Below are 19,304 nucleotides of genomic sequence, written 5' to 3'. Positions count from 1 at the left end.
GGTTGAGACACGCTTTGCCTGGGCTTGAATTTGGTTCAGTGGGAGGCATGTGCTTCTTGTTCTCAGCTTCCCTTTCTTGTAGAAGCCATTTAAACGATGGCCAATTCGATTATCGCAGGGGCTTGCACACCAGCCTGGGCTCCGGCGGCCTTCTGAGGTGGGGGGTGCACCCTGTTTGCTTCCCCCCCTCCGCCAGAAGATGAACTCTGTTGTCCATCACAGAGGAAAGGAGAAGCCCATTTTCCCATGCCTCGGCTCTTGCATGCGCTTCCTGTCGAACGCAGCGCTGGAGTGTGGGAGAGGCCGAGAGGGTTAATCTTGCCTGCTGGTGAAAGTGACGTTGGCCTTTTACGAAAGCTGCTGGAGCAATCTGGAAGTGGGTCACGTGCTCTTGTCAAGAGTCCAAGGCTTCGCCGGATCGGCGGAGGGAGGGCTGAGGCGCACCGGCTTCCCTTTTAAGCAGAAGGGCAGGGCCGGGGCGGCCAATCGGCGCAGGGCAGGGCCGCTCATAGGCATGTGTCATGAGACTGGCCGGCATTTCCCTTCCACCCGCGAGTGAGGTGCATTCCACGAGCAGCGGAGCGGCGCGGGAAGATGCTTTGCCTGTGCCTCTACGTGCCGACGTTCGGGGAGTCCCAGGCAGAGTTTGAGTATTTCGAGTCGAAGGGACTTCCTGCTGAGCTCAAGTCCATCTTCAGGCTCAGCCTGTTCATTCCGTCCCAGGAGTTCTCCACCTACCGGCAGTGGAAACAGGTACGAACAAGGCTGCGTCCGGTGGAGGGTGGGCGAGGCAAGTCAGCCGAACTCGCTCTTGCGTTTTGTATTCCCTTGCCCCCTTCCCCTTTCCCCAAGGATCAGCCTTCCCATAGAATCCCCGGTTCATGGCTAGGTCCTTCAGATGTGTTGGGGCTACAAGCCCTATCATCCCCAGCCAGCATGGCCATTGGCTGGTATTGTAGTCCTGCACTTCTGGAGGACCCAAGCTTGGGGAAGGTTGGAATAATGGTCTTATTCGCCCCCTCACCCCCAATTGTATCTTCACAACATTCTTGCTGGGTTGACACACAGTGATCGGTTCAAATTTACCCGAAAAAACTTCACATACTTGAGTGGGGATTTGAGCCCGGGACGCCTCGCTCTGAGCCAGGCACATTTAGCCCTGGCAGCACGCCGCTTCTCTGGTCTCGGGATGGCTCCTGCTAATTTATGAGCTGCCATTCACTTGAATAGCAGCTCCGCAGGAGTCTGGTGCCTGGTTTTGCTCTGAAAAAAAATTACCCTTTTTCCCAGAGAGTAATTGTGATGTCCTGGCTGCCTGGGACCACGCAGCAGGCCTGCATGGCCCAGCGGCTGCCTTCAGCGCTGTCCTCTGCTCCAAGCAAGGATCTCTTTTTGGCAGGCCTGCTTGGCATCCCGTCGGCTCATGCCGGTCCCGGTCTCGCTTGGGCGTGCATTGTTAGCTCAGCGGTGGAGGGGACCCTCCCTTTCCCCAACAGTTTCACGTGTTCCGGGATGAGCAATTCGGGTGGAATTTCCTAACATCCTTTCACAACATCTTGGGCCTGCACAGTGAGCCAGGCTCTCCGTCTTGCTAACTCCCGGAACTGTCCGTGCTCACAGCTACAAGCAAATAAAAAGAGAGCGGGGAGACAGAGATGCTGGGTTGGTTGCGGTGGCACATGCAGGGGCAGCATCAGTGAACGGCACGGGAACGCTTGCTCATCTCCCAGGTTCCTCTCCTCCCTTGCAAACATGGGCTGGCGTGGAAACAGGTGGTGTGATGGTCACGAATTCGGTAAAGTTCAGGAGGTCCCAGGTTGCTGAAAGCAGGCCTGGCCCAGCACAACCCAGCAGCCCCAGAGGGCTGCAAGGTCCCTGGTTTGAGCTCCGTTCCTGGGACGGAACGAGTGGAGTGGCGAAGCAGCTGGTGGAGCAGCTCATGGGCTGATCAGGTGGCCCTGCATGTCCGCGGCTCTGGCTTAACACATGAGCAGAGCATCTGTCGCCGTTGTGCTCGCTTTCCCCGGGGGGGCGTCCACACCAGATCCAGCATCTGCGCTGGGCGGGCTTCCAGGCGCGGATCTCTCTCCCAGCTCTAGCCTAGTGGTGAGGCTGAGAACTGAACTCAGGACCGCCTGAATGCAGTGCAGCTGCTCTGATGCTCAGCCCCTACCTTTCTCCTCCGGGCTGCAGCAGAGGTGGTGCTGAGAACGGGCGGCGTGTGTTCTGGCAGCCTGTGAGTTCTGAGCGGCCTGTATCTTCACGGCCTCCATTCTCTGTGCATGTGCAGATGGGAGAAAGCCCCACAGGACCGAGCGTGCCGAGAGCTGTAGAACTTTCTTCCGTCTGAACGTGCATAAGCTGCACCGTAAGGGGCACATGTTTCTGGTAGACCAGCGTAAAATCACCTGCATAAAGGAGTTAATGGACTTCCGCGAGCTGCTTCAGTTGGCTCGAAACTCTGCCTCGGCCCCAGCAGTGCTTGTACGTCGTTAAGACTTCCCAGGGCTCAACCGCGGGGCGGCCAGTACCGGAGAGAAGCTGCCGGCTCAGCCGTGCGCGTCAGCTCTTTCGCCACACGTCTGTTACTCATTAATTCGCAAGTGAGGAACGGTGGCCTGAAGCGCCGCTTCAGCAGCTGTGTGAAAGGGGAGCACTGGGTGTTCCGGCACTGGCCTTCCTGGGTCGCGATGCCCAGCCCTTCGCGCTGCGCTTGCGGCACCTTGTGTCCCGCTCGCCATACTCGCCGTGGGTCAGAATGCCCCTCTTACCGAGGGCACAGGTTGCCGGCTTCTGTGCGGTCCGACCTAGGCTGGACTCGAGACTGCCCGTATTTGTAGAGCTGTGCATTGGAGCTCAGCTACGAGGCAACACCGAGGGAGACCCTGGCATCTTCCTGGGTCGACTTTGTCATTTTACCCCACACCTGGGTCCCCCAGACGGAATCAGGAGCTGAGGGCAAACATGCACCCACTACAGCTTTCCCTAAGAGGGTCCCCTACAGATGTTTTGGGCTTCAACTCACACCAGCCTGATGGCTAATGGCCAGGGATTCTGGCAGCTGTAGTTCAAGTCCTCTGGGCTGGGCAAGGCTGCCATTGCAGAAAGAAGGCTTCCGTGACTCAGACCAAGGGTTTTTGTCACGATCGTATCCGAGCTACCTCTCCTCCTGCCCCCACAGCAGGTTTTCTTCCCAGCAGTCTCCTGTGCAGAGGTTGCTGGAGGGGACCATTTTCGTTCCTGCAGTTGTCAAGCAGCTGGACACCGGGAACCCTCGTGGAACCGCTGCCAGAGAACTCCAGCGCATCCCTTTCTGCCTCCACCCCTGCCCTGCCCCCCCCTTCAATCTACAGAATAAAAGGAAGCCACCTAAGATCCCCGGGCATGCGAGGAACCTGAGCTAGGCGGCAGGGCTCCAGCTGCCTTGATTCACTGTACAAGGAGGATAATATGCCAATCCTGTGCATAGGCAGGGGAACATGTCACCGCTGATCATGATGGAATCCAGAGCTGCAGTGCTAGAAATGGCTTGCACCACAGCCGTGTGAGTTCAGCGGGGGCAAATAACTTGGCAGCTGTGCTAGGAATGCTCCTTTGCACAGACATTTTACCCAGTTTTGCCCTGCGCCCATGGAGGAGAAAGGTGTATTTTCGGTTCTCCAGGGCAAAGTTACAAGGACTGCAAAATCTCAGCGTCTCTTACAAGGGCTTGTTCGCTGTTGAGAAATCCGGAATGGGCCAGTTCGCAGTTATTGGCCGGCGTGCCAGAGGTTTCTTTCTATCTTTAGCTCACAAACGGTGATCCTTCCATCTCGACATTTTTACAACCGTCATATGACTGTCTGCAAATTGGCTGCACATCAGATATATGAAAGGTTATTGCAGATGGTCACTGAATGTCCTTACCAAGGTTAGATTAGAAAGGTATTAAATTATATGATGGCTTAAATTTAGCAGTTGGAAATGGAGGGCTGTGGGGTGGAGTAGAGAGGAGCCCTCCCAGTAATTTGGGTGTGATTCTCATAACTCAAGTTTGATAGGTGATGTCAAATGTCAGATGAACTTAATACAAGGCTAGGACCTGAAATCTCACTCTAGAAGTATGTTAATGCATTTCTTTCCCTCGGTCGTTCATCTCTTCCCCACCTAGCAAGTAAAGTTTTGATTGTGTGACTGGCAGTTGCCTTTAATTTAGCAGTCTCTCCCGGCCTCTGATGCCCGTAGACATGTTGGACTTTAATTTCCAGCATTCCTCCCCTGCGTTGGGACTCGGTGTTTTAGCTCACCTGGCCACCAGATTGGGGAAGCCATAGCTGATCCCTCTGAATGCTGGGGTGATCAGCTGGGAATGCAGATTAGCCACCATGAGTAACCAGCTTGCTTTTTTTCTGGGTGGCTTCCAACATATTACCTGCCAAGCCCATTTCCTGCTGTCTATGCAAAGCAGGTAGTGAAACAGGTGTTGACCAAGTCACATTGGCACCGTGTCACCTGCTCGGAAAAGGTTTCAAGGGTAGGCTTGCCTTTAGCAGCCTGACCTTGCTACCTCTTAATCTCTTCTGGAAAGCTACATGCTGCTCCCAAAATCTGGTTCCCCCAGGATCCTGCACAAGTATGTAACTTCAGAGTGACCAAACCAGTTCGTGCTTGCAATGCAACTGCCATTATCTTTTAAAAATTGCCCATTAAAATTATCTTGCAGTTTGCCGGCTCTGACAACAGTTAGCTTTCTCTGGGTACGGCTAGCTTTTCCCATCTGTCCCCTTTATTAATAATAAAAAAGGTAACTTGCATAAGGAAGTAGAAAAAGGCAATGCGAGAGTTGGGCCAGTGGCTAGGATGTGCTGTAAATTAATCCAGCGCATCTGGAGGGCATCATCTGGGTGGAGGTGGAGATGAAGCCTTTGTAACTTCAAGGGAAGGGCGCATGCATGTGGTCTAGACCATTTGCTGGGCCATTCAGCGCTTGTGTTGTGTGGCCAGTGGAGTTCCACCTTCCTTGCTTTTCCTGCTCTGGGAGCAAGCCACGCCCCTTCCGTATCTTGCATGGCTTTCTGGAAGAGTGGCCTGTTGCGAGCCAACGCGGGGCTGAGAACTCCTTCCTTCCAAGCCACGCCCCCAGTTCTGCATCCCAGCGCACAGGGTCGCCTGGCAGCATCGGGATGGACGCCCTGGGTTGCCCGGAGCGCTACAGAAATGACAGTGAAAGGTGTCAGGGATGCGCTGTGCGCCCACACCGAGCTGTGCTCCTGCTGGCCACTGGTGGGCATCTTGGTGGGTTTCTGTCAAGGGCTTGTCACACGCGAGTGGGTTGCGCTTGGGGTCCGAAGACTGGGGGTTCCTCGGAGTAGCGAGTGTCTCTGTGAGCGCAAGGCGCGCCAATTCCTCCTGGCGTTTGACCCGACTTGACAGTTCCCACCCACCTCTGTTATGACTATGGAGCAACGGATAGAGACTAACGGGTGTTATTTTTGCTCCTTTTCTACAGAAAATCGTAAAAGCTGGAGATAAGGACCTGGATGGCCAGCTGGACTTCGAGGAGTTCGTTCACTATCTCCAAGACCATGAAAAGAAACTGAGGCTGGTTTTCAAGAGTCTAGACAAAAAGAATGACGGTGAGCTCAGAGCTGCTTCTTTTCTGGGGCGGAGGGGTCGTGCTCCTTCTCCAGGCCCCCGGGCTGTTGCGCTTTGTGTGTTGAGCTCTCTTGTCGCTCCATCTTGCAGGCTGCATCGACGCGCAGGAGATCATGCAGTCCCTTCGGGATTTGGGAGTCAAGATCTCCGAACAGCAGGCAGAGAAAATTCTCAAGAGGTGAGTGCCGCAGCTGGCTTCGGTGTTTGCAGCGCTGCGTTCCTCGTCCTTTGCACTCTCGCTGTTTTCCTGCTTTTGAAAAAACACTGCCGCGAGACAGCTCTGCTGCTTTTCTCTGTAGCTAGCCGTGCTAGAACCCTGACTGCATCTTTTCCTGGAAATATAAGGGCCATTTGAAGCTAGGAAATCGTTCAACCAGAATGTGTAAGAGCATGTGACGCCCAAAGCAAACAGGAGGTTGCTTCACGAGATGCTGCTGTTGTCTCTGTGGAACGGCTTCTCCGTTTTGTAAGGAGGGGGTCGTTGCGGTAACTTTCCGTCCCCTGTCGCAGACTGGGGGTGTTTACCTGCATGCGAGGCAGGGCGGGGAACAGGCAAGCAGAGCGGCTCTTGCCGGCCCTCTGCTAAGGAAGAGGCCAAGCCTTCTGTGATCGCCGCGCACGGTGCTCTTTCGCAGAGCAGGTCTCAAAGTGCCGGCAGTCCCAGGGGGCGTCTGTCCCCCCCTGCCCCGTGCTCTCCTTTGCTGTGTGTGCGGTTTAACACTAGAATGCTTTCCACTGGGCGCACATGGCAGTGGCTTCTAACAATCACTTACTTGTCCTTTTCTCCCTCTTTGCATCCTCCCCTCTGCCTGCCTGCCTGTCTGTCTGTCTGTCAGAATAAGGACTGGGCACGTCTGGGGTCCTGTCACCTAGTAAGTAACCGTGGTGCGTGTTCTTGTGGGGCCCCGTGTCGCTCGTGCCGGCGGGCCTCCGTTCCAGCAAAGTCGGCAGCATCTGGCACATTTTTAGGGCTCTCTGGTGGCGGTGGACAAACCCAGAAGCCGATGTCAGTGTGGCAGGAATCTGTGCTGTTGTTCAGCCCGTGTGCCCAAAGGTAGTGCAGAGGTGATCTCATGAAAATGTTACGATCTCAGTGCAGGTGATAAAAAGCTGCACAGCAAATCCGTAAAACACTCCTAAGACCACACAGCAGAGGGATGTATGAAGGGAAGGGGTAACTCCCAAAAGTCCGGTCTTCCGGAGCGCCATCGGGGACCGAGGTTAAACTTCAGACCTATGGCGTGGTCCCTGCCGCAGGTCACGTCCTTTCAGCCTGCACGTTGGTAGCAGCCTCGGTTCCCCATGTTGGAGACGGGAGGCGAGAGGCAGCTCTCGGCTTGCCAGTGGGTTTCTGCTCAGACTCGTAAGCATCGCCCAACGGGGCCAGCGCTTCTGTGCCTTGCCACAGGGGCACGTGCCCCTCGCCCTGCCCCAAGACTGAATCCGCGCGCCCTGCAGGTGTGCTTCAGGGGGAGCCACACAGACCAGACTGTCAGCAAGGGAGCGAGGACGGGCAGTGGAGTCGCGGGGGGTGTGGTGTGTGCCCCCGCCCAGGCACTGGTCCCTGCTGTGTGGGGCAAAGGAGCATTCTTTTGGCTGGGCTGGAAATAAAGGGAGGCGGTGGGGAGAGGCGGTGGAGAAGGCTTCTTCAGCCCAGTAAGGCCTCTGAGAGAAGAGCGCAGCTTATCCCTCATAAAACGAGTAGGTAGAACTTCCATCTGGCTCTCCCTCGATTCGAGGGAGTGTTTTTGTTGCCGCCGATGTCCAGAAGGGGTTCTCTCAAACTGTGCACAGCCTGATGAGCAAACTTGGTACACAAGCTCAGGCCCGGGGGCCAACTCTGCCCCCCTGGCCCTCTCCCCACCTTTCGTCTTCACCCTTTCCCACCCCTGCACTGCTGCCTGCAAGATCGTCTCTGCGAAGGAATCGGTCCTTGGGCTGACGGCGGCTCAGCCCTTCCGTGCTAAGGCTGCGATTGCACCTCCTTCGGCCTTCCCAGAGCGACTCGCTTGAATGTGGGTGGTGAGGTTAGGGAACTGACATGCTGCCGCTCCCCTCCGACCACCCTGTTCATTCTGCTTTTCCCAATTTATACTTGCAGCATGGATAAAAACGGGACAATGACCATAGACTGGAACGAGTGGCGTGACTATCACCTCTTGCACCCGGTGGAGAACATTCCGGAGATTATTTTGTACTGGAAGCATTCGACGGTAAGGAAGGGCACGGCACACCGAGGCCAAATTTGAGTGTTACCGGACTCAGCCAGTCAGCAGCTGGGGCAAACCCCAGGTGGACCCCAGACCCGAAGCCAAACAGAGCCTGAGACGAGACTCAGAGCCAAAACCAGCTTTATTCTATTGCACTATAGAATAAAGGGAGACAAAGGTCTCCTTCCTCGCCTGTCAACCCGGCCTCTCTGCAGTCTTTATCGAGACTCAGCCTCTGCACCCCTCAGGTCGCGTCCTGGTTCTTTCAACACCCCTTTTAATGTCTGTTCTGTCCTGGCTCCTGGAAACTCTGGTGCAGGGCGGGTAGAGCCGGCTGATTACATTCCTGGATTTCAGTGTACGCGAGGAACTGGCTCCTGCTAGTTTGCAACCTGCCAGCTGGTGAGAATCCACCTTTGGTAAAGTTCGCACTTATTGCAATGCAATTGGATCAGACCAGCCTGTACTCCGAAAGAACGCTGGAGCCTTGTCCCTCTCCGGTTTCTTGTGGACACTGGCTTGCAGGGCTGGCGGCGAAACAATCTTTCAAGTGGAGCTAGGACGATGCCTCCTGGCACACCTCATTCACCACAATTCCCTCCTCTAGTGGAGAACAAAAGCAATAATGTCTTGGTCTATAAGCAAGACGGAGCTTTCAGACTTTTCGGCTTACATGGTTCCTCCCAGAGTGTGGGGAATGAAGGGCAGTCCTCTGAGGAAGCCACTGCACTTCCCGAGTGTCGCTCAGGGAAAGAATCCTATGTGTGCCTCACTTTGCTCCCTTGCAGATCTTTGATGTGGGAGAGAATCTGACCGTGCCGGATGAATTCACGGTGGAGGAGAGGCAGACCGGGATGTGGTGGCGGCACCTGGTTGCAGGCGGAGGTGCAGGAGCCGTGTCGCGGACGTGCACCGCCCCCTTGGACCGCCTGAAAGTCGTCATGCAGGTAGCCTGGCTGCTCATTTTGGACAAGGATTTTCTCGCGGAACAGATTCTCGGGAACCCGGGCTTTTCTTCCAGAAATGGGAGAGGGATAAGAACGCGGGGAGCGTCGCTCTCCCGGCAGCAGCTAGCAATTCGGCCGGCCCTCCCGCTGCACCTCAGGGCGGATTGCTTGCCACTCTGCCCCTCAGAAGGAAGCAGCAGGGCAGGGCTGGTCTGGTCTGTGTTGACCGCAGCTCAGCTGGACGGAAGGTGACCTGTGACTCGCTGGCAGTTCTTTCTCTTCTGGGCTCAAAGGGCAGAGAAGCACTCTTGCTGTCAGGAAGCGGGTTGTGAAATGAGGAATTTGGACTTTGCAGAGCACCGGTCAGGACTGACCGTACCGGTCTGGCAGCGTCATGTGTGCTTGCAACCCTGTCGAAGTCCGTTCTCCGCCCCTTCCCCCGGCTCTCATGCCATTATTTGCAATTCCAGAAGCAGCGTGATGAAAACGACCCGCTTTTTCTGCGAAATTGTGGGGGACATTCGAAGACGAGACGGTCCTTTTGACTGTTCTATTAGGCGTGTTTGTTCTGGGTTGTCACTGAGAGTTTGTTCTCACTCTGCATTTTGTTATTGTTTGGCGGCTTGAGAATGGGTCTTCGTAGAAAGGCGGGGTGTAGATCAAAGAAACAAGAGCGGTCTGTAAACAGATCAGAGACGCGGCCTGGCTGAGAATTGGGCCTCGATCCGATCTGTGGTGCCTTCCTTTCAGGTTCACGCTTCTCGCAGCAACAACATGTGCATCGTCGGGGGTTTCACGCAGATGATTAAGGAGGGCGGCCCGAGGTCGCTCTGGCGAGGGAACGGCATCAATGTCTTGAAGATCGCTCCAGAGTCTGCCATCAAGTTCATGGCTTACGAGCAGGTAGAGCATCCAGACGGGGGGGACGGGGGGGGGCTCTGTGCTTTTGCGGGGCGAGGGGCGGCGCGTGAATCCCCCCGGGAGGCAAAGCGAGGAAGAGGAGCGTGGCGGCCTGGGCCGCTGGATCTGACGCTGCGATTCTCTCCCCCAACAGATCAAGCGGTTCATTGGCACTGACCAGGAGGTGCTGAGGATCCATGAGAGGCTGGTGGCCGGGTCACTGGCGGGAGCCATTGCCCAGAGCAGCATCTACCCCATGGAGGTGAGGCTCAGCCTGGCCCACGGCTGCCGTCCCCACTCCTTGTTCTTCCATTGCTTGGATTCAAACCCCTCTTTCTGCCGAGAAAAGGACAGTCGAGGCGGCGTGCAAGGCATCAGCAAAAATGAGTTAAAACAATAATGGATCCCATAGATTAAAACACAGTTTCCTGTCTCCCCCCTTGGGGATACCCTGGAGACTCATTTAGACGCATGTCCCCCCACGATGGCGACATGGCAAGTTGAGGATTTTGGACCGGTTTCAAAGGCAGCCCCACATAGAGCGCATTGCAGTAGTCCAGACAGGAAGTGCCGTGGATGAGCATGTCTTGGCTCTGCCGCTGTGGGCGAATCGGCCGCAGCTGATCAAAGGTGCCCCTAGCCACTGCGTCCACTCGAGACATTCGGGGGCTAGGAGCGGCCCCAGACTTCAGACTTTGTCCTCCGGAGGGAGTGTAGCCCCACCCAGGACAGGTCGCACCAGCTTTCTGTCCTTGCGACGTTTTTACTCCAAGAGCATTTTCATTGCTGATGATTTTAGTTGGAATTCGATTTTAATTCCACTTTAATGCAAATGTCAGTGTTCTTCATTATGACATTGAAGACAATTCCCATCTGCCGTTAAACTATTATTTGGTGTTCCTGCTATGATCTGTTGTTATTTCTAGTGTGGTTTTAATTGCGTTTAATAGTGCTATGTTTTATGTTGTTGGTTTTTTATTATGTAAACTGTCTAGAGAGCCCCATGGATAGAGCATATAGTGGCACTTTAGCGCTTTACCACTTTCCTTGGCAGTCAACTTTCTCGGTCATGGTTCAGGAGAAGCGTTTCTTTTTTCTGGTCTGTGACATGCCCTCCTGACACTTCTGTTCTCCTGATGGGTTAGGTTCTGAAGACACGGATGGCCCTAAGGAAGACGGGGCAGTACTCGGGAATGCTGAACTGCGCCAAGAACATCCTGGCCAAGGAAGGCATGGGCGCTTTCTACAAAGGCTACATCCCGAACATGCTGGGAATCATTCCATATGCTGGGATTGACCTGGCCGTCTACGAGGTGAGAGGCTTGGCTGCTACCTTTGGTGAGGTGAGAAGGTGTCCGTGGAGGAATGACCTAGGGCAGGTAGATCTGGGCGTCTGAGTCAAATTACCTCTGGGGGTTTTTAGGTCTCTGTACTCATCCTTCTTCCGCAAAGGCGTTAGTTCGTTTCTGATTTTTCTCCTAGACATTAAAAAACAGCTGGCTGCAGCACTATGCCGTGAACAGTGCGGACCCCGGCGTGTTCGTTCTCCTGGCCTGTGGCACCATCTCCAGCACTTGCGGGCAGCTGGCCAGTTACCCCCTTGCCCTGGTTCGGACACGGATGCAAGCTCAAGGTAAGACAGCTGGAGAGATCTTGGGGTCTCATTTTTGCAGTCATCGCTGGGGGCTTTCCAAAATACACGAGAAGCCCTCCCCTCCCTCCTGTTAATTATTACCTCTTGCCTTAATGTGGAGAGAATGGTGAAAGGAAAGAGATCCAGGAAAATGGGAATCCTAAAAGCACATGCCCACAGGCCAGAAGTTTGGGAAAGTCTTTCTGGCAGGGGTTAAGCAGACATACTGCAGAGGCCTGTTCTTCAGTCCGCAGTACAGCGGAACCTTTAACGGCTTCTTTTCTTCTCCAGCTTCCATCGAGGGAGCACCCCAGGTGACCATGCGGGGCCTCTTCAAGCACATCCTGAAGACAGAGGGAGCCTTCGGCCTCTACAGGGGCTTGGCCCCCAACTTCATGAAGGTGATCCCGGCCGTGAGCATCAGCTACGTGGTCTACGAGAACTTGAAGATGACTCTGGGCGTGCAGTCGCGGTGACCACCCGGCATCCGGCACCCTGAACTCCGAACACAGCCCTGGGAGCGCAACCCCAGGGCGCTGGCCATTTCATTCTGTGAATGCGTTGACTGACACGAAGCCGATTCGGCCAGGCTGTGCAGAGCCCAGGCAGCGTCCCCGTGCTGTGGAGCAGGAGGGCCTCGGGCCTCTGCTCCGGAGAGAGCCGCGTGTTTAGTGCTCCTCAGTCAGCCCTCCCTGCGCGGGAATCCGAGGGAGACGCCGCAAGCTGGCGGAGCCGGCCGGCTCGTGGGGGTGAGCAGCACCGCCCTGCTCTGAGTCTGCCGGAGCGGAACTGGAGCAGGCGTCATCTTCGACTTGCTTGGAAGAGCTCCTTTCTGTTGCGTCGCCAGACTCCTCCTGCCCACGGCCTGAAACATCCAGAAGGCCTGCTTTGGAGGAGGCATGGCCGCTGGGCCAAATATTCTGTTGCTGTTTACATTCATTCCTTTTGGGTAGGAGTAATTCATGTTCCACGGCAAAATCCTTGACACTGCAATGTAACTTCGGAAACTGAGACTTTGAGGGCAAAGCTGGTTTCCTGCCAGGGCTGAATGTTACTTTAAGGCTAGCTGGGCAGAGCCAAAATTTTGCCTTTTATTTTTCTAGGTCTGAGCAAGCGTGTGTCCCTCTAAAACCGCTAACAAGTTGCACTTATGATCCGAAGCAGTACCCTCGTGCCTGCACGTCTCTCTGCATGCCGGGGCGGCTTGTCTCTCCATTGGTGGGCTGGGGGGGTGAGGCTCCGTGCCACCCGGCACCCTTCGGGTGGCTTTGTGGAGCCGGTTGCGGAGCCGTGCTGCTTTTGGGCGTCGCTTGGATGCGAGTCCAGCATGGGGGGCGGAGGGCGCAGCACCTGACAGAAGCCACCTTGGCGCCCCCGTGAGCCTTTTGCATGGTGCTTTTGAACGCAGTCTCGCCGGGCTCCTCCGCCTGGAACACGGGGTCTTGCTGCTTTCAGTCTTTATAGGTGGATGTTCGAGAGGTAGCATTTAAGGTGGGTGGGGTGGTGGCCCGGGACTTCAGGGTGGGAAATGGCGTTGCTGCAGGGGATGGACAGGGTAAGCCGACGGCAGGAAGGCTGGAGCTTTTGTGGGTGAGTGGACGGGAGGAACGTCTTGGTCTCTGCTTCTGGTGCCAGGTGCTTTTCATAGGGAGAAGGGAAGACAGTCGGGCTGCTGTATCTCTGACTGTATCAGGGGCTACTTGAGTCTGCCTGCCCAGACCTCTTGGGGGGCCAGCAGGGTCCTCGTCCGACTTCGGGGCCAGCAACACATTCCATGGTTTTGTTTTTACTGCTTAAAGCATATTTATTTTGTATTTATTTGAAGGCAAGAGCTGTTCTCAAACTATTTTTTATAGACTTGTTTTAAATATAGTTACCGTGTCCTTGTTTTTCTGTGTTTTTGTAGAGGTCTTGTATTTATGTTCTTAAAAATCATTTTGCACGTTTAAGCATTGTCGGATCGAATTGTCGGTGGGTGAGGACCACTTCTCGTGGTTGCTAGTGCTCAGTTTCGTTTTTATAAAGTGTGCTTGCCACTGGGCCTGGCTGAGGAGCTCGGTCCGTCCAGAGAAAATTCCTGCAGGAAAAGGCCTTAGGGATGGGGACAGGCAGGGTGAGGCAAATCTTCTGTCTGGAGGAAACTTGTTTTCACCAGAGTGGGGAACCTGTTGGTTTGCTTCGAGCTTGCCCCACTGTGGAATTGCCACATGTCTGACTTCTTTATGGGTTGTGGGTTGAAACACACAAGTTGGATTTCTGTAAAAATAGGGGCAGTTTGGTGGGATGGGGCATTAAGAATGAAAAGGGCTGGTTGGATTGGGAGGAAAAGGAAATAAAAATCTCAGGGAGACCAAGGTCACAAGATGCCAGTTTTCCTGATGTGTGGAAGGAAATTCGCACTTGGCGCTGAGCTGCGGCCATTTTTCGGGCAGTTTTCTGAGTCCTGTTCCAGGTGCATGGAAAAGAACCGCAGCATGGCTGGTATTCCTGGACGCAGCAGTGGCCTCCCGGCCCTGCAGTGGCTCCATGCCTTGAAAGGCCTGCGCTGTTCGGGGCAGCTTTCTCCTTCATCTCCACGGGATCCTCTCTCCTTTTGTCAGGAGAATCCATTGCTGCTTTTGCTGCAACTGCCTGCTTGTGTTGGCTGATGTGGTTTGCTCCCCACTCGCCCTTTCGTGAGTCACTGTACCTGGGAGAGCAGCTTCTCTCTCGCCAGATATTCGGCCTGCAATCATCCCTCCCCGTTGGCGTTGCTAGCAAGAGCTACTGGGGGTTGGACCCAAACATCTGGCAGGCCTCGAGTTGTCCTCCCTCCCTCGTACCATCCCCTTCCCACCATTCGTGGCCTGAAGAGAGTATTCTGAACATACCAGTAAATGCAAAACCAACCATTTCCGACGCTGTAACCTGGATTTATGAAGAGCAAATTTAACAAAACAAGAAGCCCTTGTGTAGTAAGGAACTGTTTGCTAATAAAAGTTTATCATGCTCACGTTTTCTTGTGTCTTTTTGTTTGTTTTTGTTGTTGCTGAGTTTGTAGCCGGTGGAGCTTGACGTCTGTAGGGGCCTGTGTGCATTTTCTCAAACTTGCTTACCTTGAAAAATCCGATCAGCAAAGACCTACCAGGAGAAGTTCACAGCAGCATCTTACAGTCATAGTGGATTTTCAGTGGGTAGCTCTGTGTCGAACTGAGGAGCACCGAGGTGGGTCTCCTCTGTAGGAGTCATGAGTTTAGCAGAGGTACAGCCTCTTCCCCGCCTCCTTCCCCAGGGTTCCTTACCTATTCTCTCTATCCCATCTGTAGCACACGGAGGCCTGCCATCCACAATTACACAAAGATCGCTGGGGGTGGGAATTTGGAGTGCCCTGCTTTTGACGGATGCAGTTTCCTGAGGTGGCTGCACCAAGAATTTGAGGACAGTTCCAGATGGCTTTGGCCTCTCCATGCTAAAAGGGTTTACCTCTTGTCTGGTTTGGCCTTCATGACACTGGCAGGGTTTCTTGGTCAGTGGTACGTCTCTTTTTTCAGCCACCCTCTCATGGGTTTGCAACAGAAAACAGAACAAACGGACATCCTCACAGTCCTGTCCTCTCTTCTCCGGTCTCAAATACCTGTGTGTGCAGCTATAAAAACCGCATAGAAAAGCACCAGAACGCCCCATCTTTGAACCACCAGAAACTGCAGCCGTGATTTATTTCTTGTCAAAACTTAACCACTCCAACAAAAGCATCTGCGTCTTGCATGACTTGAGAGTAACAATAGATAAACATAGAGATGACACATTATACCAGAGTCAAAGACCTTCAGCCACGTTGACTGATATAACAGCCCAGCCTAGACATAACTTGGCACTGAGCAAACCAGAATCGTCAAACACTGTTTGAGCTAATCACTGATGTGGTGTGATGAGGGAGTTAACCACACTGATGATCGATGGAGTTCACCGCATCAGGTATCCCAAATCTGAGTGTAATGGTCAACTTTGGATAATGTAAAAAGGGAAGCAAAAATAAAGGAGCTTGTCTCCATTACGTTTCCATACACTCTAGTAGCCAGAGTTCTCCAGGTGGTGGACAAGGATTAAAACACGTTAACACTCAAGACCAGGAGGACAAATGGGGGTTCAGGAGATGTGGCATGCCAGGATGTGGATTCAGGAGACAACAGGAACCAAATGCACTGGCAATGCACCCTGTACCGGTCTGAGTGTCTGTGTTGGAAGCAGAATTGACCTCCTGATTCTTGATGTTGTGTTTACTCTGCTCCCCAGTTAGTTGTCCACAGAGTCTTCTCAGAAGAAAGTGTCTTCAGACAGCATCTTCAGGCCTACCTTTTAATTCAGGCCTACTAGACATTTTTCTCATCTTGTAAGGCAATCCCTATATGCGTGCCACATTGATTGATTGATTGCGTTTGTATGCCACCCCATAGCCAGATGCTCTCTGTGAAAGGAAGGAAATGAAAGGAAGACGGAATGGATTAGGACAGAACCTCCTTCAGGAGCTTACAAATCCTAAAAATTGCCAGTGGAGCTAGAACTGGGTGGGTTCTGGTGGAATGAGCAAAGGTCAGGTCAGAGATGCAGCTGACCGACATGAATGGGTTTTCAAGAGTGTTGCGTGGAGACGGACGTGACACCGGCTACGCTGGACAGCTGGGGCTCCAGGCATCTCCACTGGAGATCTCCAGCTGGCCCTTGCAAGGACTAGCATTCACATGCAACAAAGTCACTCCTCAAAGGCAAAGCATGTGTTCATCGAGGGGTTGCTCCCGTATTTCTCAAAGGGAAACGTCAAGAAGCAACAGAGCCTAAAGGAGCTCAGTCTACAACTCCGTTAACACGGAGAGTAAACACTGAAGAGTATCCTTCATCCATGTCCTGCTTCGCAGAGAGTGAAGTTAGAATCTAAGCTGCTAAACCTTTAGTCTTCTGCTCTAAATCATCTTTTATTTAAGATCACTGCCCATCTTGGGTGTTCTGGATTTTCTGGTGCAGTTCTAGGCTGCCCGTCAGCACTCAAACTACTCCAGTCACCCAAGGAAAAGATAATGCTGTTTGACAAGCAGCTGAAATTTAATTTTCTTCTCATTTCACGCTACTTTTCCAGGCGTGGTGCAGTGAAGGGGTACAATGGTTTGCTTCATTCTGGGCCCCGGATTGGAAGGAACCTTGTCAGACATTTTCCTATGTTTACAGACTCCCTGTAAACAGAAAACCAGCAGAGCAGGCCGAGTCCGGAACCACGCTCTTAGCACTCGCTGCTTTTCTGTCTCCAAAAAAGGGTTTTCGATGTGACAACATCTTGCAAAAGGCACCCCTGATATTATGGTGCTCCGCTCTGCTGCATGTGCCAGCCAGCTGTTTCGCCGTGATGCCATTTCCTTCCTGTCTCGCTATGACAGCTGTGCATCAGCCTCATGGTGGTAATAGTTATAAAAATAAATCTGATTTTGCAACTGACTGTTCAAGCTGCCAATATTCTGCCAGTTTCTAGGCCTGGAGTGCCCTCTGCTGTCGAATACACCATATTGCTGAATTTCAGAAAAGGCTATTCAAACTCCCTGCAAAAAGGCACTGCCCAACTGAGAAGGTTCAAAGATGAAGTCAGGGATCTTTAGCTTTTTGGGCCTGTGGGCACAGCTGGAAATTTGAGAGGCTGCTCTTAGCGCCAGCACAAAACTTTGAAATCGTGGATTGCTAGGTTGGCTTCTACCTGTTGTGTCTTACTACTACTGTGGTTTTGATAATCTAACTTTGACTCCCCGTTTCAGTTTCCTCCATCGTTGAGGTCTCTGTGCATCACACACAGGTTTGTGACGGTGGGGAGCCTCGCTTCCGGAAATGTCTGTGGTTGAGGCTCTTTTGGGGGTGAGCCATCTCCCCCGAGCTAAAATGTACAAGTGATGGGTTCTCTTTCCCCCCCAGTTCCTCCTGAACCGCCATTGTGTCCCACAATGCGAACTTCTTTGCCAGCGGCCAGATATTTTTCCTAGAGCTGAGCCCCCTCTTCATTTCCCCTCAGTTTTCTTCATTGGTTGTCCCCCGTCATGACTTCTTGTCCCTCCATTTGGGCTCGAGGGCCAACGGAAGTGCAGGGACCGATTCCCATCGAGCGACAGACAGACATCCTCCTGGCTCCTCATTCTGGGAAGGGCACGGCACCGACACCTGTCCGCCTCGCCAGGCATTTACCAAGCTGCCCGATGCTGTGGGGCAAGCTGCCTGCGTCCATCTCGGTGGAGGAACACCCTCCAGGCCATGGCCGCTGCGCTGAGGCCAGCCGCTGAAGGATGCCCCCTTTTATATCTTTTATGTGTTTTATTTATTTTATATTGTTAATTTTAATTTTATATTGTTATTTTTGTATTTTATTGTGTTGTAAGCCGCCCCGAGGCTTCGGCAAGGGGCGGCATAGAAATGTTCTAATAAAATAAATGTGTTATTCCTGCGCTGCTCAGCCTGGCTCCAGCGTGACAGAGAGCCAAAATAGGCCAAATGTCTGAGAAAACGAAGCATAGAAGTATAATGCGGGGGAAAGCCTGGTTCCCCTCAGGTGCATCTCTCATTAAATGCTAAAATTAACCTGTCCCACCTTGCCTTTTACATGCATGTTTAAGCAACATGGGCTGCCACAGCTGCAGCTTAAGGGGTCCGGATGTGTCAAAATTCCCCTCACTTGAACACCATCTCTAAATATCTTTTCCAGCAACCTGGGAGTCTGTCAGGCAAATGTAATAAACGCTGCAGGGGTATTTGGGGCATATGAAATAGACCAAGGGGCGATTTCCCCATTGAGGAATGAAATGGAGGCAAACCCAGTTTGACAGAGAACAGATACCGGGGAATTCGGCGTTTGCTGCAAGGTTGGGCAAAGACCTTGCAGCAAACAAACAGCAACCTGCTGAAGAAATCCGATGTGAATGTGGATTTTACTTCAGTTTTCACAGGAGGCGAAAGCAATGGTGTGAACTTGTGAATTAGCTGAGGTAAATTCAAGGGCAAATGGACACTAGCTAGGCATCTGCTAATTTTGCTCTACTCTCAGCTTACTTTCCTCACAGATGTTAATGTCCTTCTCTGACTGAACTTCACTCTCTCAACTCCGTTTAACTGAATTTCCCTCAGTTCTGAGGTGCCAGAAGAAAAGCAGGTGATGGACATTTTGTGCACCTGTGAGAAATTAGGGTAAAGGTCACAGAAATGCACAGAGTTGTTCTTCTGCTCAGCAAGTGAGGCAAAATCCAACTAAAAACCGCACAATTCAGGCAGCGACAAAATAAAAGGAAACCAGTCACAATTAAAAGCCTTAAAAGTGCACAGGAACAATATTAAGTGCTGAAAAGAAGATATTCGTTCTAGGGGTGGGTTCTTTTTTTCTCTGCAAAAAAACGGACAATGGATGTTGCTTGGCTCTTTGGCACCGGCTTCCCACCTTTTATGTGTAGCATAAAATCCTCTCACAGCCCTGTTTATTTTGGTGAACGGGTTCCTGAGGCAAGAATGAGAGTTGCCAGAAGAGAAGCGCGGGGAAAACAAAGGCTGAAGACCTGGGAAAATGAGGCGCATGCAAATGGGCAGAGCTGGCTGGAGAAACGAACGAGGGGATGAGTGGACCTGAGAGACGTGAAAATGGAGGGCAAAGGGACTTCCAAGATGGACCTGGTGGCCAAGGCCAAAGTCAGCGGGGCAACCAGCCGACCGCCGAGCGAATTGCTCTGTCTTCCGTCGAAATAAAAGCACTCCAAAAACCACACTTCAGAGTTGCGGTCCCAGCATGCACTGCACCTTGTGCTCTGTGCGGCTGGTTCCTGAGGTGAACTGAGGGGAAGGTTCGCTGTGCTTTCCTCTGCCGTTTTCCGAGCCAGATCCTGCCATCAGGACCAGCCCGTTGCACAGCCGGCCGCTTTACGGGCCCACATGCTAACATGCCGTTCCAGCGTGGCCGGAGCAGCCGTTCGCCAAGGTGCGGCAGGTTTC

General features: G+C 53.1%; 1 protein-coding gene across 7 annotated transcripts in view; it reads left to right on the top strand.

Moving 5' to 3' along the window:
• The window catches only part of SLC25A25 (solute carrier family 25 member 25), a 38,430-nt gene extending 24,114 nt beyond the window's left edge, over positions 1-14,316 (top strand). For 6 of the 7 annotated variants that reach the window (XM_044439783.1, XM_044439782.1, XM_044439787.1 and 3 more), the window contains 9 exons: positions 5,489-5,615; positions 5,725-5,812; positions 7,736-7,847; positions 8,633-8,791; positions 9,542-9,694; positions 9,846-9,953; positions 10,837-11,004; positions 11,174-11,324; positions 11,616-14,316. In XM_044439783.1, the coding sequence (XP_044295718.1) occupies positions 5,489-5,615; positions 5,725-5,812; positions 7,736-7,847; positions 8,633-8,791; positions 9,542-9,694; positions 9,846-9,953; positions 10,837-11,004; positions 11,174-11,324; positions 11,616-11,800 (1,251 nt within the window). In that variant the 3' untranslated portion in view covers positions 11,801-14,316. Of the gene's footprint in view, positions 1-430; positions 754-5,488; positions 5,616-5,724; positions 5,813-7,735; positions 7,848-8,632; positions 8,792-9,541; positions 9,695-9,845; positions 9,954-10,836; positions 11,005-11,173; positions 11,325-11,615 lie in introns of those variants that run through there. The other variant, XM_044439785.1, reaches the window with a different exon arrangement.
• The last annotated feature ends 4,988 nt before the right edge of the window (positions 14,317-19,304 follow it).

Source organism: Varanus komodoensis, unplaced genomic scaffold (assembly GCF_004798865.1).
Source record: "Varanus komodoensis strain SLA01 unplaced genomic scaffold, ASM479886v1 scaffold36, whole genome shotgun sequence".
NCBI classification, from domain to species: Eukaryota; Metazoa; Chordata; class Lepidosauria; order Squamata; family Varanidae; genus Varanus; species Varanus komodoensis.
The sequence above is the reverse complement of the archived record's forward strand: the minus strand, read 5'-3'. Positions and strand labels throughout refer to the sequence as shown.